The sequence below is a fragment of the Ailuropoda melanoleuca genome, chromosome 15, assembly GCF_002007445.2.
Source record: "Ailuropoda melanoleuca isolate Jingjing chromosome 15, ASM200744v2, whole genome shotgun sequence".
Taxonomy (NCBI): Eukaryota; Metazoa; Chordata; class Mammalia; order Carnivora; family Ursidae; genus Ailuropoda; species Ailuropoda melanoleuca.
In genome coordinates this window covers 66,323,827-66,337,266 of record NC_048232.1, presented here as the reverse complement: position 1 = coordinate 66,337,266, position 13,440 = coordinate 66,323,827, and the positions used below count along the sequence as shown (strand labels likewise).

The following is a 13,440-nucleotide window of genomic DNA, read 5'->3' as shown; positions in this document are numbered from 1 at the left end:
CTCCGCCGTAGTGAAGTGCTTGATAATGAACAAAAAGCACCTTTGTGCTACCCGATGGCCTACCTGCAAGTCAAGTGTTCCGGTGGCAAAGAAAACGAATGGCCCAGAAGGTAGGGCCTGTGCCTTGTGGCCAGGAATGTAGGCGGACAAGCCAGGTTCAAATACGACACTACTGCCTCCCGGCTGGAGCCTAGGCGGTTTTCTCCCGGAAGCCCTCCGGTCTTCATGTGTCAAAGGAGAGGCCCGCGCACCCAGCTCACCGGGCTGTTGGAGTTGAGGTGAGACAAAGGGCAGGAAGCGCCCCACGGCACCGAGCCTTAGACACAGAAGGTGCCAAAACACGCCCGGTGACTGAAGGCCCGAGACTGCTTTCCCCAGAACGTGAGAAAGTCTGCCCAAGGGAGATCAGGTGTCATCGACGTAGCAGTGGCTCTACCGGTCTCTTGAGGGGTCCCTTCCAGCCCACGTTCTCCCTTCACACTGAAGACGCACAGTCCTTAGCCCCAGTGCCCGGGGCCACAAGGAGAGGTAGAACTGAGTCACAGATACTGAGCCACGGCGCCTGATCTTTGACGCCTTGATTTAAAACAATGACATTTTTTTAGTCTCAAAACCAGGCTCTTAGGCACCCCGCCAACAGGCAAGATGACTGTTTTCCTTCCGAGGGCCCCACTTCCCATTGTGCGACTTAGAACCTGGGGAAAACTGCATAACAATAAACCATCTGTAAGTCTTCCAGACAGAGTGCAATTTGCAAGAAGCGCTTTTACGGCTTCATAGGACTGTGCATGAAGCCAGGACTAATTAATTGCTACATTAAAGGAAAGCACCTTTAACATTTCAATGACATAATCATATGTAATTACAATCATATAAAGGAACACTTTATAATTAATGATGTCTCTACTTCCTGAAATGTGTAATCCTTCTGTCTTGAATTCCAAAGAGGTTGGAAAAAGGCAGGCACTAAATATAGATCAGGAACTAATATTTAAATCAGCTTTTAATTCACCTTTCACTATGAACAGCAAAACCAGAACAAAAGCTTACCCTTATTAGGAGTCTAAGTCTTTATGTCTATGAGGCTAAATATACAGCAACAACAGATCCACACAGAGATGGCCGAAATTACAGGCCTGAAATGATTACCTCTAAACAGCAATAATTTTGCCCTAGCAGGCACATTAACTGCTTTTCCAGAAATGCATTAAAACTCACCCCAACTGTCCTTGCTTGGCAACTGGGCTGTGTTATCACTTAACAAAGCACTCTGACTCCTCTCTGCGACTTAACAAGGAAAATGGCTTTTCTTTTAATTAGAGAAATTTCCCACAAAGGTGCAAACCCTGGGGAGGTAGCAAGCATTGTTCTAAGCACTGAACATGTTTATCTTTTTTAACAACCCCGGGATGGTACGATTATGATCCCCCTCATATCAATGAGGACACCGAGGCCCTGAGCTGTTAAATAACTTGCCCAAGCTCCCAAATTCCCAGGAAAGACCCGCCTGAGTGAACTACAAACCAGACGGGATACGCAGACTTTCTAGATCTCAACATTCATTCTGTCACTCAAGCAACTGACGATGAGGGAGGCCCTAGGAACTTCCCTACGACTCATTTCTGTTGTTAGCAAAGGTTTGCAGCAACTCTAAGGGAAAATGCAGAGGGAATAAAATTTGACCCACAGGAACACCCAAAGGGCTTCCAGAAAGAAAAAAAATCCCTATGGCACAGCTTTCCCCTCGACCAGAAAAACCTGCATAAATTGGCTCCATTTGATGTTTGTAATTTGCTTCATGGTCCCTGAGGATCTGCTTTCATCGGGGAAATGTGCGGGCAGCGTTCCACCCACCCGAGACCGCCTCCCACGGGGTTGAGGGTTTACCTTGTCATAGTAGTATCGAAGGGCTCTGCTCAGCTTGTCATAGTTCATGTTTGTTTTGTTCTTCCGGAGGCCCCACAGTTTGGCCACTTCTTCTGCTTTGAGGAGCTTGAATTCACCATCGTTGGAGGTCCAGCAGATCAGGTGCTCGTGTTTCTGGTCCAGCAGCAGCTGCAACAGGAACTGCCACAGTGTGATCGCACTCTCCATACCTGGGGGGAAGGGGGCCAGGTAAGTGTGATCGCTCTCTCCATACCCAGGGAGGGAGGNCCATACCTGGGGAAGGGGGCCAGGTCAGTGTGATCGCTCTCTCCATACCCAGGGAGGGAGGGGGACGGGTCAGTGTGTCACTCTCTCTATACCTGGGGGGAAGGGGGCCGGGTCAGAGCCGTCAGCACAGGTGCCCACCCAGACGGTGGGGAGCGGGCCTCAGGACGGACGCCTCATCTCCTGCCCTCCCTCCCCCAGTGAACCCCACAAAAAGCCGCTTTCATTTCTACCCACCCAGTCCACTCGCACTCAGGTGCCTTCTGGATGCATCTTTGTGAATAGCCACAGATTCAGAAATACAGAGAAGCCCCGTGATCCCTGTAGTCTTGACACACGTCCCCTCCAGCTGTGGGGTGGCATCGAAAGGAATGTGAAGGATGGACTGACAAACTACCCACTTGCACAAGGACTCTCCATCCCAGCGAGTCCCCTCTTAACGCTAGAGTCTGTTCCAGCTCAGACTCTCAAGTCCTTTGCTGGTCAGTCTGAGTCTGTGATCTGCTGAGTCCGTGAAATCTGGACCCCATGATGAGTGCGTTTAAGTAGAGGGCTGGGCTCTGTCTGCACAACTACATGACGTGCTGCCTAGGGAAGGTCTTTGTCGGGTTGCTCAACGTCTTCGCAGGACTTGGAAACCAAGCACAACACCCACATGTCACAGGGGCCCAACGGACAAAGGTTGGTGAACTGAAGGATCACCACTGCCATGTGAAGGGCCCTTTGCTTCCCCAGACATTTGTCTTGTGGCAGATCAAACCCACGGCCACACCTGCTCCGATGGGAAAAGCATTTTTCCCTGCTATTGAGAGGATTAGAAAATACCCTCTTCCTTTGACTCTGGTGGGGACTTTGTAAGTGCTCTTCCTTCTAAAATGCTGTTCTCTAGCCTTGGAGCCTGGTAAACTCCTACTGACCTGTGATGACCCAGTTCTAAGGGAGCCTTCTTGAAGAAATTTTTTCCCACTCCCCCAGACAGTTATCTTTAGACATTTGAGGACTTTATGGCAATGGGTACTGATTCTACTACTAGTAATAATGCACTTATCAATAGTCATTACATTAGTAGGTGATGGGGATTAAGGAGGGCACTTATCATGATAAGCATTGAGTGATGTCTGCAATGTTGAATCACTATATTGCACACCTGAAACATGACACTGCATGTTCACTACAGTGGAATTAAAATAAAATTTAAAAAAATAAAAATAAATCCTCTCAACTTAGGGAAAAAAACCACGTTCATTATATGAGGAAAGAAGAGGTGGTTGGGCTGGCCTCAAAAGCTGCACCTCAGGTCACCTGTCATGGTTGCACACACATCGAGTGCCCCGGCTTGTAATCTGGGCAGGATGGGAGTTGAGGGGTGCCGGGTTGAGGAAGCCAGCGGTGACCAGAGGGTAGAAAACTGGCTTCTGGCTGGAGAAAGTTTCAAAGGCAAGCTGGGAGTGGGGACCGAGCCAGACAGAACTAGGGTTCACCCCCAACGACAGCAACAAGGAGAAGCCGGAGCCAAGGCGCACTGAGCGAGGTGCACGGGCCCAGGACACCGGGTAGCCAGGACAACTTGCTTCAAGGCCCCCTTTGTACCAATATTTGTGTCAATTCCACAACACCTCCCGCGCATTCTTCTTAAAGGGGCAGCTCTCAGACGGACAAGTGACTTTTGTCCCACACGGGGATGGAAGTGAAAGTATCTCGCCGTCCAATAAGTACTCACTTCCTTCTTCCTTTTCACGTGTTTAGCCGAAAGAACACGTTTTATTATTTCTCTAAGCAACCGTGGGCTTTTCGGTTAAAGGAAAGCAGATTAACAACACTCTCCAAAAACCCACAAGGCATTTTATTTACGGCTCTTGAAAGGAGATAGTCTTTACAGAAATCAGTCTTTGCCACAATGGCCACTCGGTGTGTAAGACAGTAGATAACGTCACTGTTAGATCAAAACCACCCCTGTGTCTCCTGAGTCCCGTAAGCACAACTGCTATGATGCACGACAGCTCGCTGCCCCGGTTCCCAATAGGAACCCCCCCTCCCGATTATTTGTGGATGAGCCACAAGCTTGCTTCTCATCACTGGCACTAAAAATTGCTAACAGTCGTCTCACATTTTTTGGTGCTCTTTTGGCCAAACACTTCAGACAGTTAGCTTTCAAATATCTTTGAAACTTTAAGCAGATGCTTGGAGGAACCTGGTCCAGAGGGCAGAAGGCTGCCTGCGGGTCGGGAGGCCTGGAGGGAAGGGACGGCCGGGCCTCTCGCTTGTGTGCCAGGGAGGAAGCCGGTCAGACACCTGCACACGAACCAGCGTGTTCCACATGGGCCAACAAAAACCTATCCATGTATTTGAATGTATTTACACTTGCTGCTTCTACCAGCCAAGCTTGTGCTGCCTGGAATCCCTGTTCACGGCACTCCAACCCCAGGTACGGGAACCATGTTCTCTGGGCAGAACTCAGGAGCATGAAATGATCTCAGTCTTTCACTCCTTCTCCCATTCAGGTGACCTCACAGCAGTGCACGAGGAGGGGTGCAGTGCTTTCTTCCCACCCCACTGAAATTCGGGCCTGACCACAGGATTCCATTTGGCCAACCTAAATGTTCAGTAGAACGGATAACCATGCGGATTCTGAGCCAAGGTCTAAGAGGCTCCACATGTTTGCACTTTTCCTCTTGTGCTCCTCTCATTGCCCCAAAATGACACTGTTTGGAGCCAACGTGAACTCAACCCAAAGCCTGGAGCCCAGGCCCACGACCCACAGTCAAAGGCAGCATCCCTGAAGCTCACCGCAAGAAACATAAACGCCGTGGTATGCCAAGGACACATGGGGAAGTTTGTTAGGTGGCCAAAGCTGACTATGACAGCATCTTTGCTTTACAAAATTCTCTCTTCATTGGGGTGCCATCATCTTCACCCTGTAGGGCTTGCACTCACAGTCATGAGGTGCACCTAAACACGAAAAAACATGCTGCACGATGCCGGGGGCGGGGGGAGGTTGGCTGAGCAGATCTTTACTGCGAGGGCCACCAGTCGGCCAAGGGACAACCGTGGGGTGCTATGGCCATGGCCTTAGAGAAAGGTAGAAGAAGGAAGGAAGGAAGGAAAGATAAGGGAGATGAAAAAGAGTAGAGGAGCAAGTGGTGGAGGTGGGGCCCTATATCAGGGGCCCCATAGATTTCTGGAATAGGGGAACTGGGCCAAGAGAAGGCACAGAGCTGTGAATGAGGCATCACAGAGCTACCCCTGACAAGTGCTTAGAGACCAGCAGGGCGGCGCTTAGACCCCAGCTGGCTGGGCCTTGGAACCTTTCCTTCTTCCCCCCTCACCTCTCCCCACACCGAGGTGTCACAGTTGGGCTACCGCTGAGGACTGGAGGATTTCTTAGACACGTGACTGCCACCACTCTACAGGAGGGGACCTCGGCATCAAGCAGCTCTTGCCTAAAGCACAGCGAGCCGGGTGTTGGGGTCCTCATTCTAGCATTTTCCAGCTCTGTTGGCCACTTCTGTGCCCTCACTGGTCTTCCAGCGTCGATGATCGTAGAGCACACACATCTTTATTGTTGGAAATCCCAGCCACATGCTACTCAGAGACAAGTCCCAGAAACCTGTCCCTATGAGTTTATAATCACACCTACGAACAGGTCACCCCCTTCTACACTGGACAGAGGTAATTCTGGGATACAGTGGGGAGCAACATGGCTCCGGGCCCTCCCACCCTCTCTGGGCAGAGCCATCCAGTTGATTAAAACGCAAGAGTATATGTGGGCAACGGGGCAGAGAGGCCCCCGGCTGACATCACCGCTATGGTTCTCTCCATTCAAGGCCACTTGCTGGGCTGCTTGTAGTTCCAATCTTAATTTATTTTAATTATGATTAAATACATTTAATCATCATTTACACAGTTGTTTCCACATACAATTATGCTTCACATTCTATCACCTCTCTGCCTGCGACAGATTCTGCCCCCTCTGGGACACTGGAAAAGATTCTAACATCACGACTGGGAAGCGTGTCCTTCCATCAACAACCAACAGATTCGCAAATTCATCCAAATGAGTATTTCTATCACCAGGAAAAAAGCTTTAAACTTAATTCTTTTTTTTAATTCTTTGACACCTAGAATCTTTAATGAAGTGCTGGGTCTTAAAATGCAGGTACAATGCAGTCCAATTTATCCGACTGCCTTCCTAAGGAGTGCGGGTAATTCAGACTGCAAACTGTGGCTCTTCTTAAGCAAAAAGTTCAAGAAAGTGTGGATAACTGAGATTTATGTTTGATACATTATCATGCAAACGGAGACCTGCTTTAAGTTAAACTATTTCATTAGCCTGACCTCCTGTAACCGATTCCCCACAATCCCCTGCTTAAAATATACAGAACACGCGAAAGAAATTGCTGCAAATCTTTTAAAAATATCCCCCAAAATCAAATTTTTGCTCATTAGAAAATGCTTCTCTTTCCCCCGTCCAGACCTGATTTTGAACGTATACAGCTTTGTCTGGTCTTGTGACGCCATTCTGTAGGCACAGATCAAGCTCCGCACTCTGGTATTTAGAGGACCCAGCCACTTCTGAAGGCATCGCTGCTCTTACAAGAAGAGGGACACTTTGCCCTCCATTAGCTCCCCCTCAAAGACGACAGTCACACCCTGGCCAGACCCACCTCCAGGCCACTGCACAGAACAAAGCCACCTGCCGGCTGTCCCAGCTCTCCTCTCCCTTTGTAACTTACAGTCCAGATCTCACCACACAGAAGTTTCGTTAGATATTTAAAAGAGTTTGTCCAATTTGAATAATCTGCATACTTCCTTTTAAAGGAGCAAGGGGAAAAAATAGGTTCCCTGTGTTGACAAATTATTTTCATTAAAATTTTTATTATATTCTCCCTTCGATATAAACAAAACTGGATATAAGCTCCTCAAGGTTTGTGATTCTTATATAATGATAAAATGAAGTTTACAAATTAGATGCCTCCTGTGTTGCATTCAAATTACTGATTAATTTTACCTATGACAGATGATGTTTTGTTGAAAGATGTCCCACATTCACGGAAAGGTTATGGCAATGACTGAGCCAAGGTAGCCCTTTTGAGTAAGATGTGGTTATACCACTATACCCTGTAAAGATTCAATTCTCTCCCCACTTCTTTCGAAAAAGAATTTTTTTTTTTTGAGTGTCCACATTACTCCAAGACACCATCTAGGCATTTGGGAGATATCAGTGAACAGAACAGATGAAGACCTCTGTGTCCTCAGGGAGCTCACATTCCAGCAGAAGAGAGGCCATAAACAACAATAAACACAGAAATATTCAACTGTAGTGTCAGAAGAGCAGAGCTATGGAAAACCACAGCCAGAGCAGTTTAAGGGGGTGGGAACCGGGAGAGGGGGGTGGCGTCAGCAGAAGGTCATAGAGCACCTCACTGAGAAGCTAGGGGTTGAGAAATTCCTTTGTTAAAACAATTTTGGGGGAGCCTGGGTGGCTCAGTTGGTTAAGCATCTGCCTTGGGCTCAGGTCATGATACCAGCGTACTGGGCTCCGGTCTGAATCCTGCATCAGAGCCCCTGCTCAGCAGGGAGTCTGCTTCTCCCTCTCCCCCTCCCCCTGCTTGTGCAGTCTCACTCTCTGCCAGTAAATAAAATCTTTTAAAAAAAAAACCACATAATTTTCAAAATGGGTAAAATCATTGCTCTCACACAGACATAAAAATGAAGACATGGTAAAGATTCTATTTTATTCACTCGTCAAGGAAGGAACTAGGCAGGCCTTAGAACAAGTTAAAAAATATCCGAATGGATAGAAGCATTTGTAGATCAGAAACACTGAAATGAGTGCACACATGGGGCAAACCTGAGGGTGGGAGAGAAGTCAACTGAGCACTGAGAGACAGAGACACACACACACACACACACACACACACACACACGGAGAGAACAGAATTTGCATGTCTGTAGACAATAGCTACTTTGCTGTCACTTATCTATAATTAACAGAATTGTAAATTAGCTTCCCTAAAATCAGAACCACATCACCCAGAGGGGGCACCGTTTTTCACCGAAGCACAATTATTCCCGACAAGCTGCAGCAGGGAGAGAACGAGCCACTTTGTCTGTTTGGAAGGTTACAGAGCGGGTAAGAGCAGACTCGGGAGCCAGCCCCTCCAGGTTCCAATTCAAGTACTGGTCCCGTCTGGCTGTGGGACTTTGGGTAAGTTCCTTGGCCTTTCTGCGTCTCATAACCCTCATAAGTAAAAGGGGATGGTGATAATAAAAGCATCTCTCTTACAAGGCTGTTGTAAGGACCACTCGAATTACTCATAACGCAGTTGAACTACACCTGCTACCTGGTGTTATTGAAACGTTTACTATTATTTTTTAAGCAACAAGGAAACCTCTTCATAGAGCATGTTGTGAGGTCATTTGGCTTTCACCTAGCTCAAAGGCTTCATTTCGACATTGTATCACTGTGGTTTTTGTGTTCATTAGGCAATGACCCTAATGAAGTCACTGGAATCCAAGGACAATCTTCAGCTCTTTGGTGACTGTTTATAAAGTGACTTGAAATATTTTGTTATTTTAGACTATCATCAAAAATGAAAGGACAAAAAATTTTTTTTAATTCTGAGAAAACTCATATCCCTGGGCACATATTTGCTGACTCCAGCTTAAGAAACATTGGTGCAAAATGCCTCCCAGCTGCTCTGAGCCCGTGTGTGCCCACACCTCCCTTGGGGCTAATTCCACCCCACTTCTTACGTTCCTGGAGGGGGGAGGGCAAGGAGTCACGTAGATGAAAGCTATTGGGTCAGAAAAAGGGAAGTGTTCTAAAGTGACCTCCCAAGGGACACCTGTGACAACGTGCTTACGACCGCCAGTGCTGGAGCCCACATGGCCGGTCAGGGCAACAGATGCGGAGAGAAGGGGGCGGAGCTGGCCACGAGTAAAGGGCTTGTCCTGTGGCCCCGAACGGGGGAGACACCTAGGCAGACTGAGTGTGACTTTCCACCCCCATTCTGTGTCTTCAACTCTTTTGTTTTTAAAGCCTGCAAATCTTATCCTTGATTCCTTCTTGAATCTGGACGGAGCTGCACAGAGAAGGGTGCTACAGACCGGACACGCTGACCACACTCTTTGGCCCTGGCGCCCTCGTCTGCCTCCTTGAAAGCCCCCGGGCCACGTGGCACTGGCGTCTCAACATCTCTCCCTACGTCAAGGGCACTAGCCACAGTCTCCCGGCACACTAACTCATCTCAGGCACACTTCCTCTGGCCACCGGGGGAGAGCAGTAAAACGCAGCTGTCAGGATGACACTGGATCAGGTGGCTCAAATAGGCACGGTGGGCTGAGAAGACAGAAAGGCCGCCCGGCTCCTTCCATGTGAAAGCAACGTACATGCACACTTACACACGGGGCAAACACTCATGTCAGGAATCTTTTCAGCATGTCTCACGGCCGGCCTCACAGAGTTAGTCCTTCATTCATCTGTCTCTTCTAATCTTAAGAGCCTTATCCTTGTCTTCTCTGTATGCAGCAGGCCCTTCTACTAAGTCCTCACCCTCCATCAAGCCCTCTCCCTGTATTATCTCATTTAATTCGTACAACACCTCTAGGAGTTGAATACATTTACCCTTCCCACTTTGTAGATGAGAAAATGGAAGACCAGCTGTGGAAAAGCGGGGGCCCCTGAACAGTCTGCTCAGTGTGTGGTCAGCAGCGCTAACTGCGGATCACCGGCCCGTGATAAGAGAAGTACCGAAATCGTGAGCAAGTGTACAGAGACTTCTTTTGCAATTTGTCATTATCACCATATCCACATAGGTGATCAATGTAGGTTCAGCTCACTGGCACCAGCTATGCACTAGTCAGAATCGTGAACTGGAACCACGCTAAAATGTGTGATATTCAAGGTTTTTCAGTAGTAACCTAAAAGTATATAAAAATCTAGAATTCACGGATTTCATTAGAAGATTTAAATATAACTATAGGAAAAATTGTGGGAACTGGCAACTAACCAAGGAGTGAAGATGGATTTTAAAATGCAGCAATACTTTCTTTTAGATGAACGTTAAGAAAAATTAATACACCGAGTTTGTGGAAATGTGTTGCAAAATCTCTTTTCTAGTGAGGTCAACATACCTCTGTGAGACTGGCTTCTCTCCAGTGTAATTGAATCAAAACACAAATAGTTTAGATACATCATGTCCCGCAAGTAGCATTATTGTCTCTAACCTAGACTAAATTCATTAGTCAGCAAGAAGCAAACTCTTCCTCCATTGAAAGTTTAGTGTTGATAAATATGGTGTTTGTTTAAAGTGTGCTTATAGACATTTAATACAACGAATCTCTGGTTCACTTACAACCTTTTTGTTTGGTTAAAATTACTACAGGGCAAAAAATTACCAGTTATTAATAATGATCTTCTATATTAATTGCCTTTGCATGCACTTTCAATGACTATGTAGGTTTTTGTAATTCTTTTTCTCATTACACTTATTTTATTGAAATGTCATTTCATGCCTGTAAAATCTATCATTAAAAATTGGGCTGCTATTTTGGTATCTTTATTCTTTATTTTTCTTGTATGTCACAAAATTATCAGTCCACAGTGTTTAAGAAATTTTAAAAACTAGTCCTTTTCCACGGATGGCCTGGGAAGTACTGTTCCCAAATGCTGACTCAGTGAGTACCGACCTTTGTTTTGCTTGCTGACCTATCCCCAGCTTAGATCAGTGACAGGTCACCCTAGACACCCAGCGAACATTTGTCACATGAGTGAACAAAAAAATAAAACTGAGGTTAACACATGCCACAGCCTGCACCCTTACCTGCTCTGTAATACTGCCTGGAACATGCACGAGAACCAGGATTAGGCTCTTTGGAGAAGGCTTTCTAGAGGAGGGAGTAAGAGCACGCACCCTTCAAACTGAAGGGTGGGTAAAACTTTAAAGGGGTGAGAGAAGAGAGGCTGAAGTCCCCCACAGCAGGCTTGGAAGCATCAGCAAAGGCCAAAGCCAAGAACCAGGCGGGGGGGGGGGGGGGGGAGCGAGGGGAATTTACCGCAATTNTTACCGCAATTTACCCAGAGGCAACCTCTCCCACTTGAGCCTGAAAAACAGAAGTCACCCAGGAGCAGGGGTTATGTGCTCCCTTTGGTTCCACCAAGCCTCCAGCAGCTGCTGGGCTGACAGAAGACTCGGTTCTACCCACCACTGCCAGCACTGCTTGGGCACTTGGAACCTGCGTCCCGAGGCCAACTTACAGTAAAGTTAATAGTGTAAGTTAATGCTCAGGGATCAGCTCTTTGCTAGGGGTCCTGGTAATTTTGTATTTCTAATTTGGAGGGGGTGGTACAAAGAGGGTCTCTCCAAACTGCTTATGCTGCAAGCCCCACAAAACCTAGACGTGCCCCTGGGGGAACCTCTCTTCCCGTTGCCTCTTTCCTCCTAGAAGCTGTTTTTCCTCTTCTCGGAAGTGGGCATTCTTTCTGTTGGCCACAGGGTGGCGCCAAACATCTTGATGCGAGATGGGGCGGCCCAGACTCTATGCAAAGAATGAGGTTTTGGCTGCCATTCTTAGAAGTCGAAATACCAACTTATTTGTTCTTCTTTCTATTGATGGCAACCTAACACTTCTCTTTGTATGTTCCTGGTTTCATTTTTAAAGTTACACTAAGGTAAGGGAGTTGAGGGGACAGAATTATTTGATTTTCTAAAGCTTACATATTGTGGGAACTAAAGAAATTGGCCAACTTAGAAAACAAAACAAAACGAAACAAACAATTTTAGTCAGAAATTGGAGGGCTCAAGGAAAAGAGAAAACTTCTGTGTAAGAAGCAAACAAAACAGGTGCTCAATAAATATGTCTTTTTGCTTGCTAAAACTTGAATGGTTAGAGAAAAGAGGCTGAATGTTAACACTTTAACCTTCAAAATTGTCTTATTTCCACTCCTCTGTCCAGAGCAGCACCTACTAAGTGTTTGTATACCATTATATTATCAATGCCCAAGAGAAAGGGCAGAAACCGTTTCATTATATAAAACAAACCTTAGGTACTTAAGTCAAGGAATTGGAAAACAACAATTTGTATTATTTGAGATCAGCAGTAACTCAGCACAGAATACATTTAAAGCATTAAGTAAGTAAGGACAGCATTTCTAACTATGCACCCCACACTTGAAGCCTTTATTATTTTTATGAGGTGAAATAAAGATTACTTAAATTTATTTATTTTTTAAGGATTTTATTTATTTGACAGAGCAAGTGAGCAAGAGAGAGAGAGCACAAAAAGGGGGAGCAGCAGAGGAAGAGGGAGAAGCAGGCTTCCCACCCAAGCCAGGAGCCTGATGTGGGGCTTGATCCCAGGGCCCCCAGATCATGACCTGAGCTGAAGGCAGATGCTTAACTGACTGAGCCACCCAGGTGCCCTACTTGAATTTATTTTCAAAAGACATTTTAATTATCATCAACCACCGTATGTAAAATTTTAAAAAACGCCCATCTGTGAGGCCAAGTTCAAGGCCCTTAAAGCTCTTTTTACTTATTAACAAATGTTTATATTCTCATTCATTCTGTGAATATCTACAGATTGTCCATGTTTAAAGGGCAGGAGGCATAGGGAGAGGGAAATTAGCCATTGCTCAGTCTACTTATTTACCGTTTATAATAAGTTGGCCATGTTCTTCAAGTACAGTCTTACAAATACAATTTACAGAATTTACAAATTCCCTTCCATCTGAGGAAAGAGACAGGGATGGGGGGTGGGGGCACTGTAAAGGAGACCCATGAAACCGTGTTGTCTCTGGGTAAATTAGAAGTAACTCCACTGGTTCATCGGTGACTTCTCTGTGGGTGAATTTCCTTTGGAAAAGTAAATGGATGGCTGCATTAACTCTGGCAGGGAAAGCATGTTTGAGCCATTCTACTTCCTCCCACATCTGTATATTCATGCCATTTCCCACCCCACCCTGCTATTATACAACCCTCCCAGTCTTACCCCACGTTTTCAGATAGACCTGCACTGAGCTCACCTGGGCACCTCTGTGTTCCCTAGTTTGGCAACATCCCCAAATTGCCTCATGTTCTTGGTGCAGAGTTTGTTCTTTCTGGGCTTGAAGAAACTATAATCAGTCCAAAGGGTTCATAAATAATTGGTTGCCTCAGAAGTACAAACCTATTTCTCTGTACCTCAAAGAGACAAGTCCATTTGAGTGAGAGGGTATATGGGAAAAGCTCAGCACAGTGCCCTGTTGTGAGCCTTCAGCAAGGCTTACTGTTGCTTTCATCTGTGTCT

The 13,440-nt window shown here is 46.5% G+C and overlaps 1 protein-coding gene across 1 annotated transcript in view; it reads right to left on the bottom strand.

The window, feature by feature from the left end:
* The window catches only part of ELK3 (ETS transcription factor ELK3), a 36,357-nt gene extending 34,261 nt beyond the window's left edge, over window positions 1–2,096 (bottom strand). Inside the window, exon 1 of the mRNA XM_034644492.1 lies at window positions 1,888–2,096. Coding sequence (XP_034500383.1) covers window positions 1,888–2,094 — 207 coding nt within the window. The 5' untranslated portion in view covers window positions 2,095–2,096. The remainder of the gene's footprint in view (window positions 1–1,887) is intronic.
* Window positions 2,097–13,440: the final 11,344 nt, after the last annotated feature.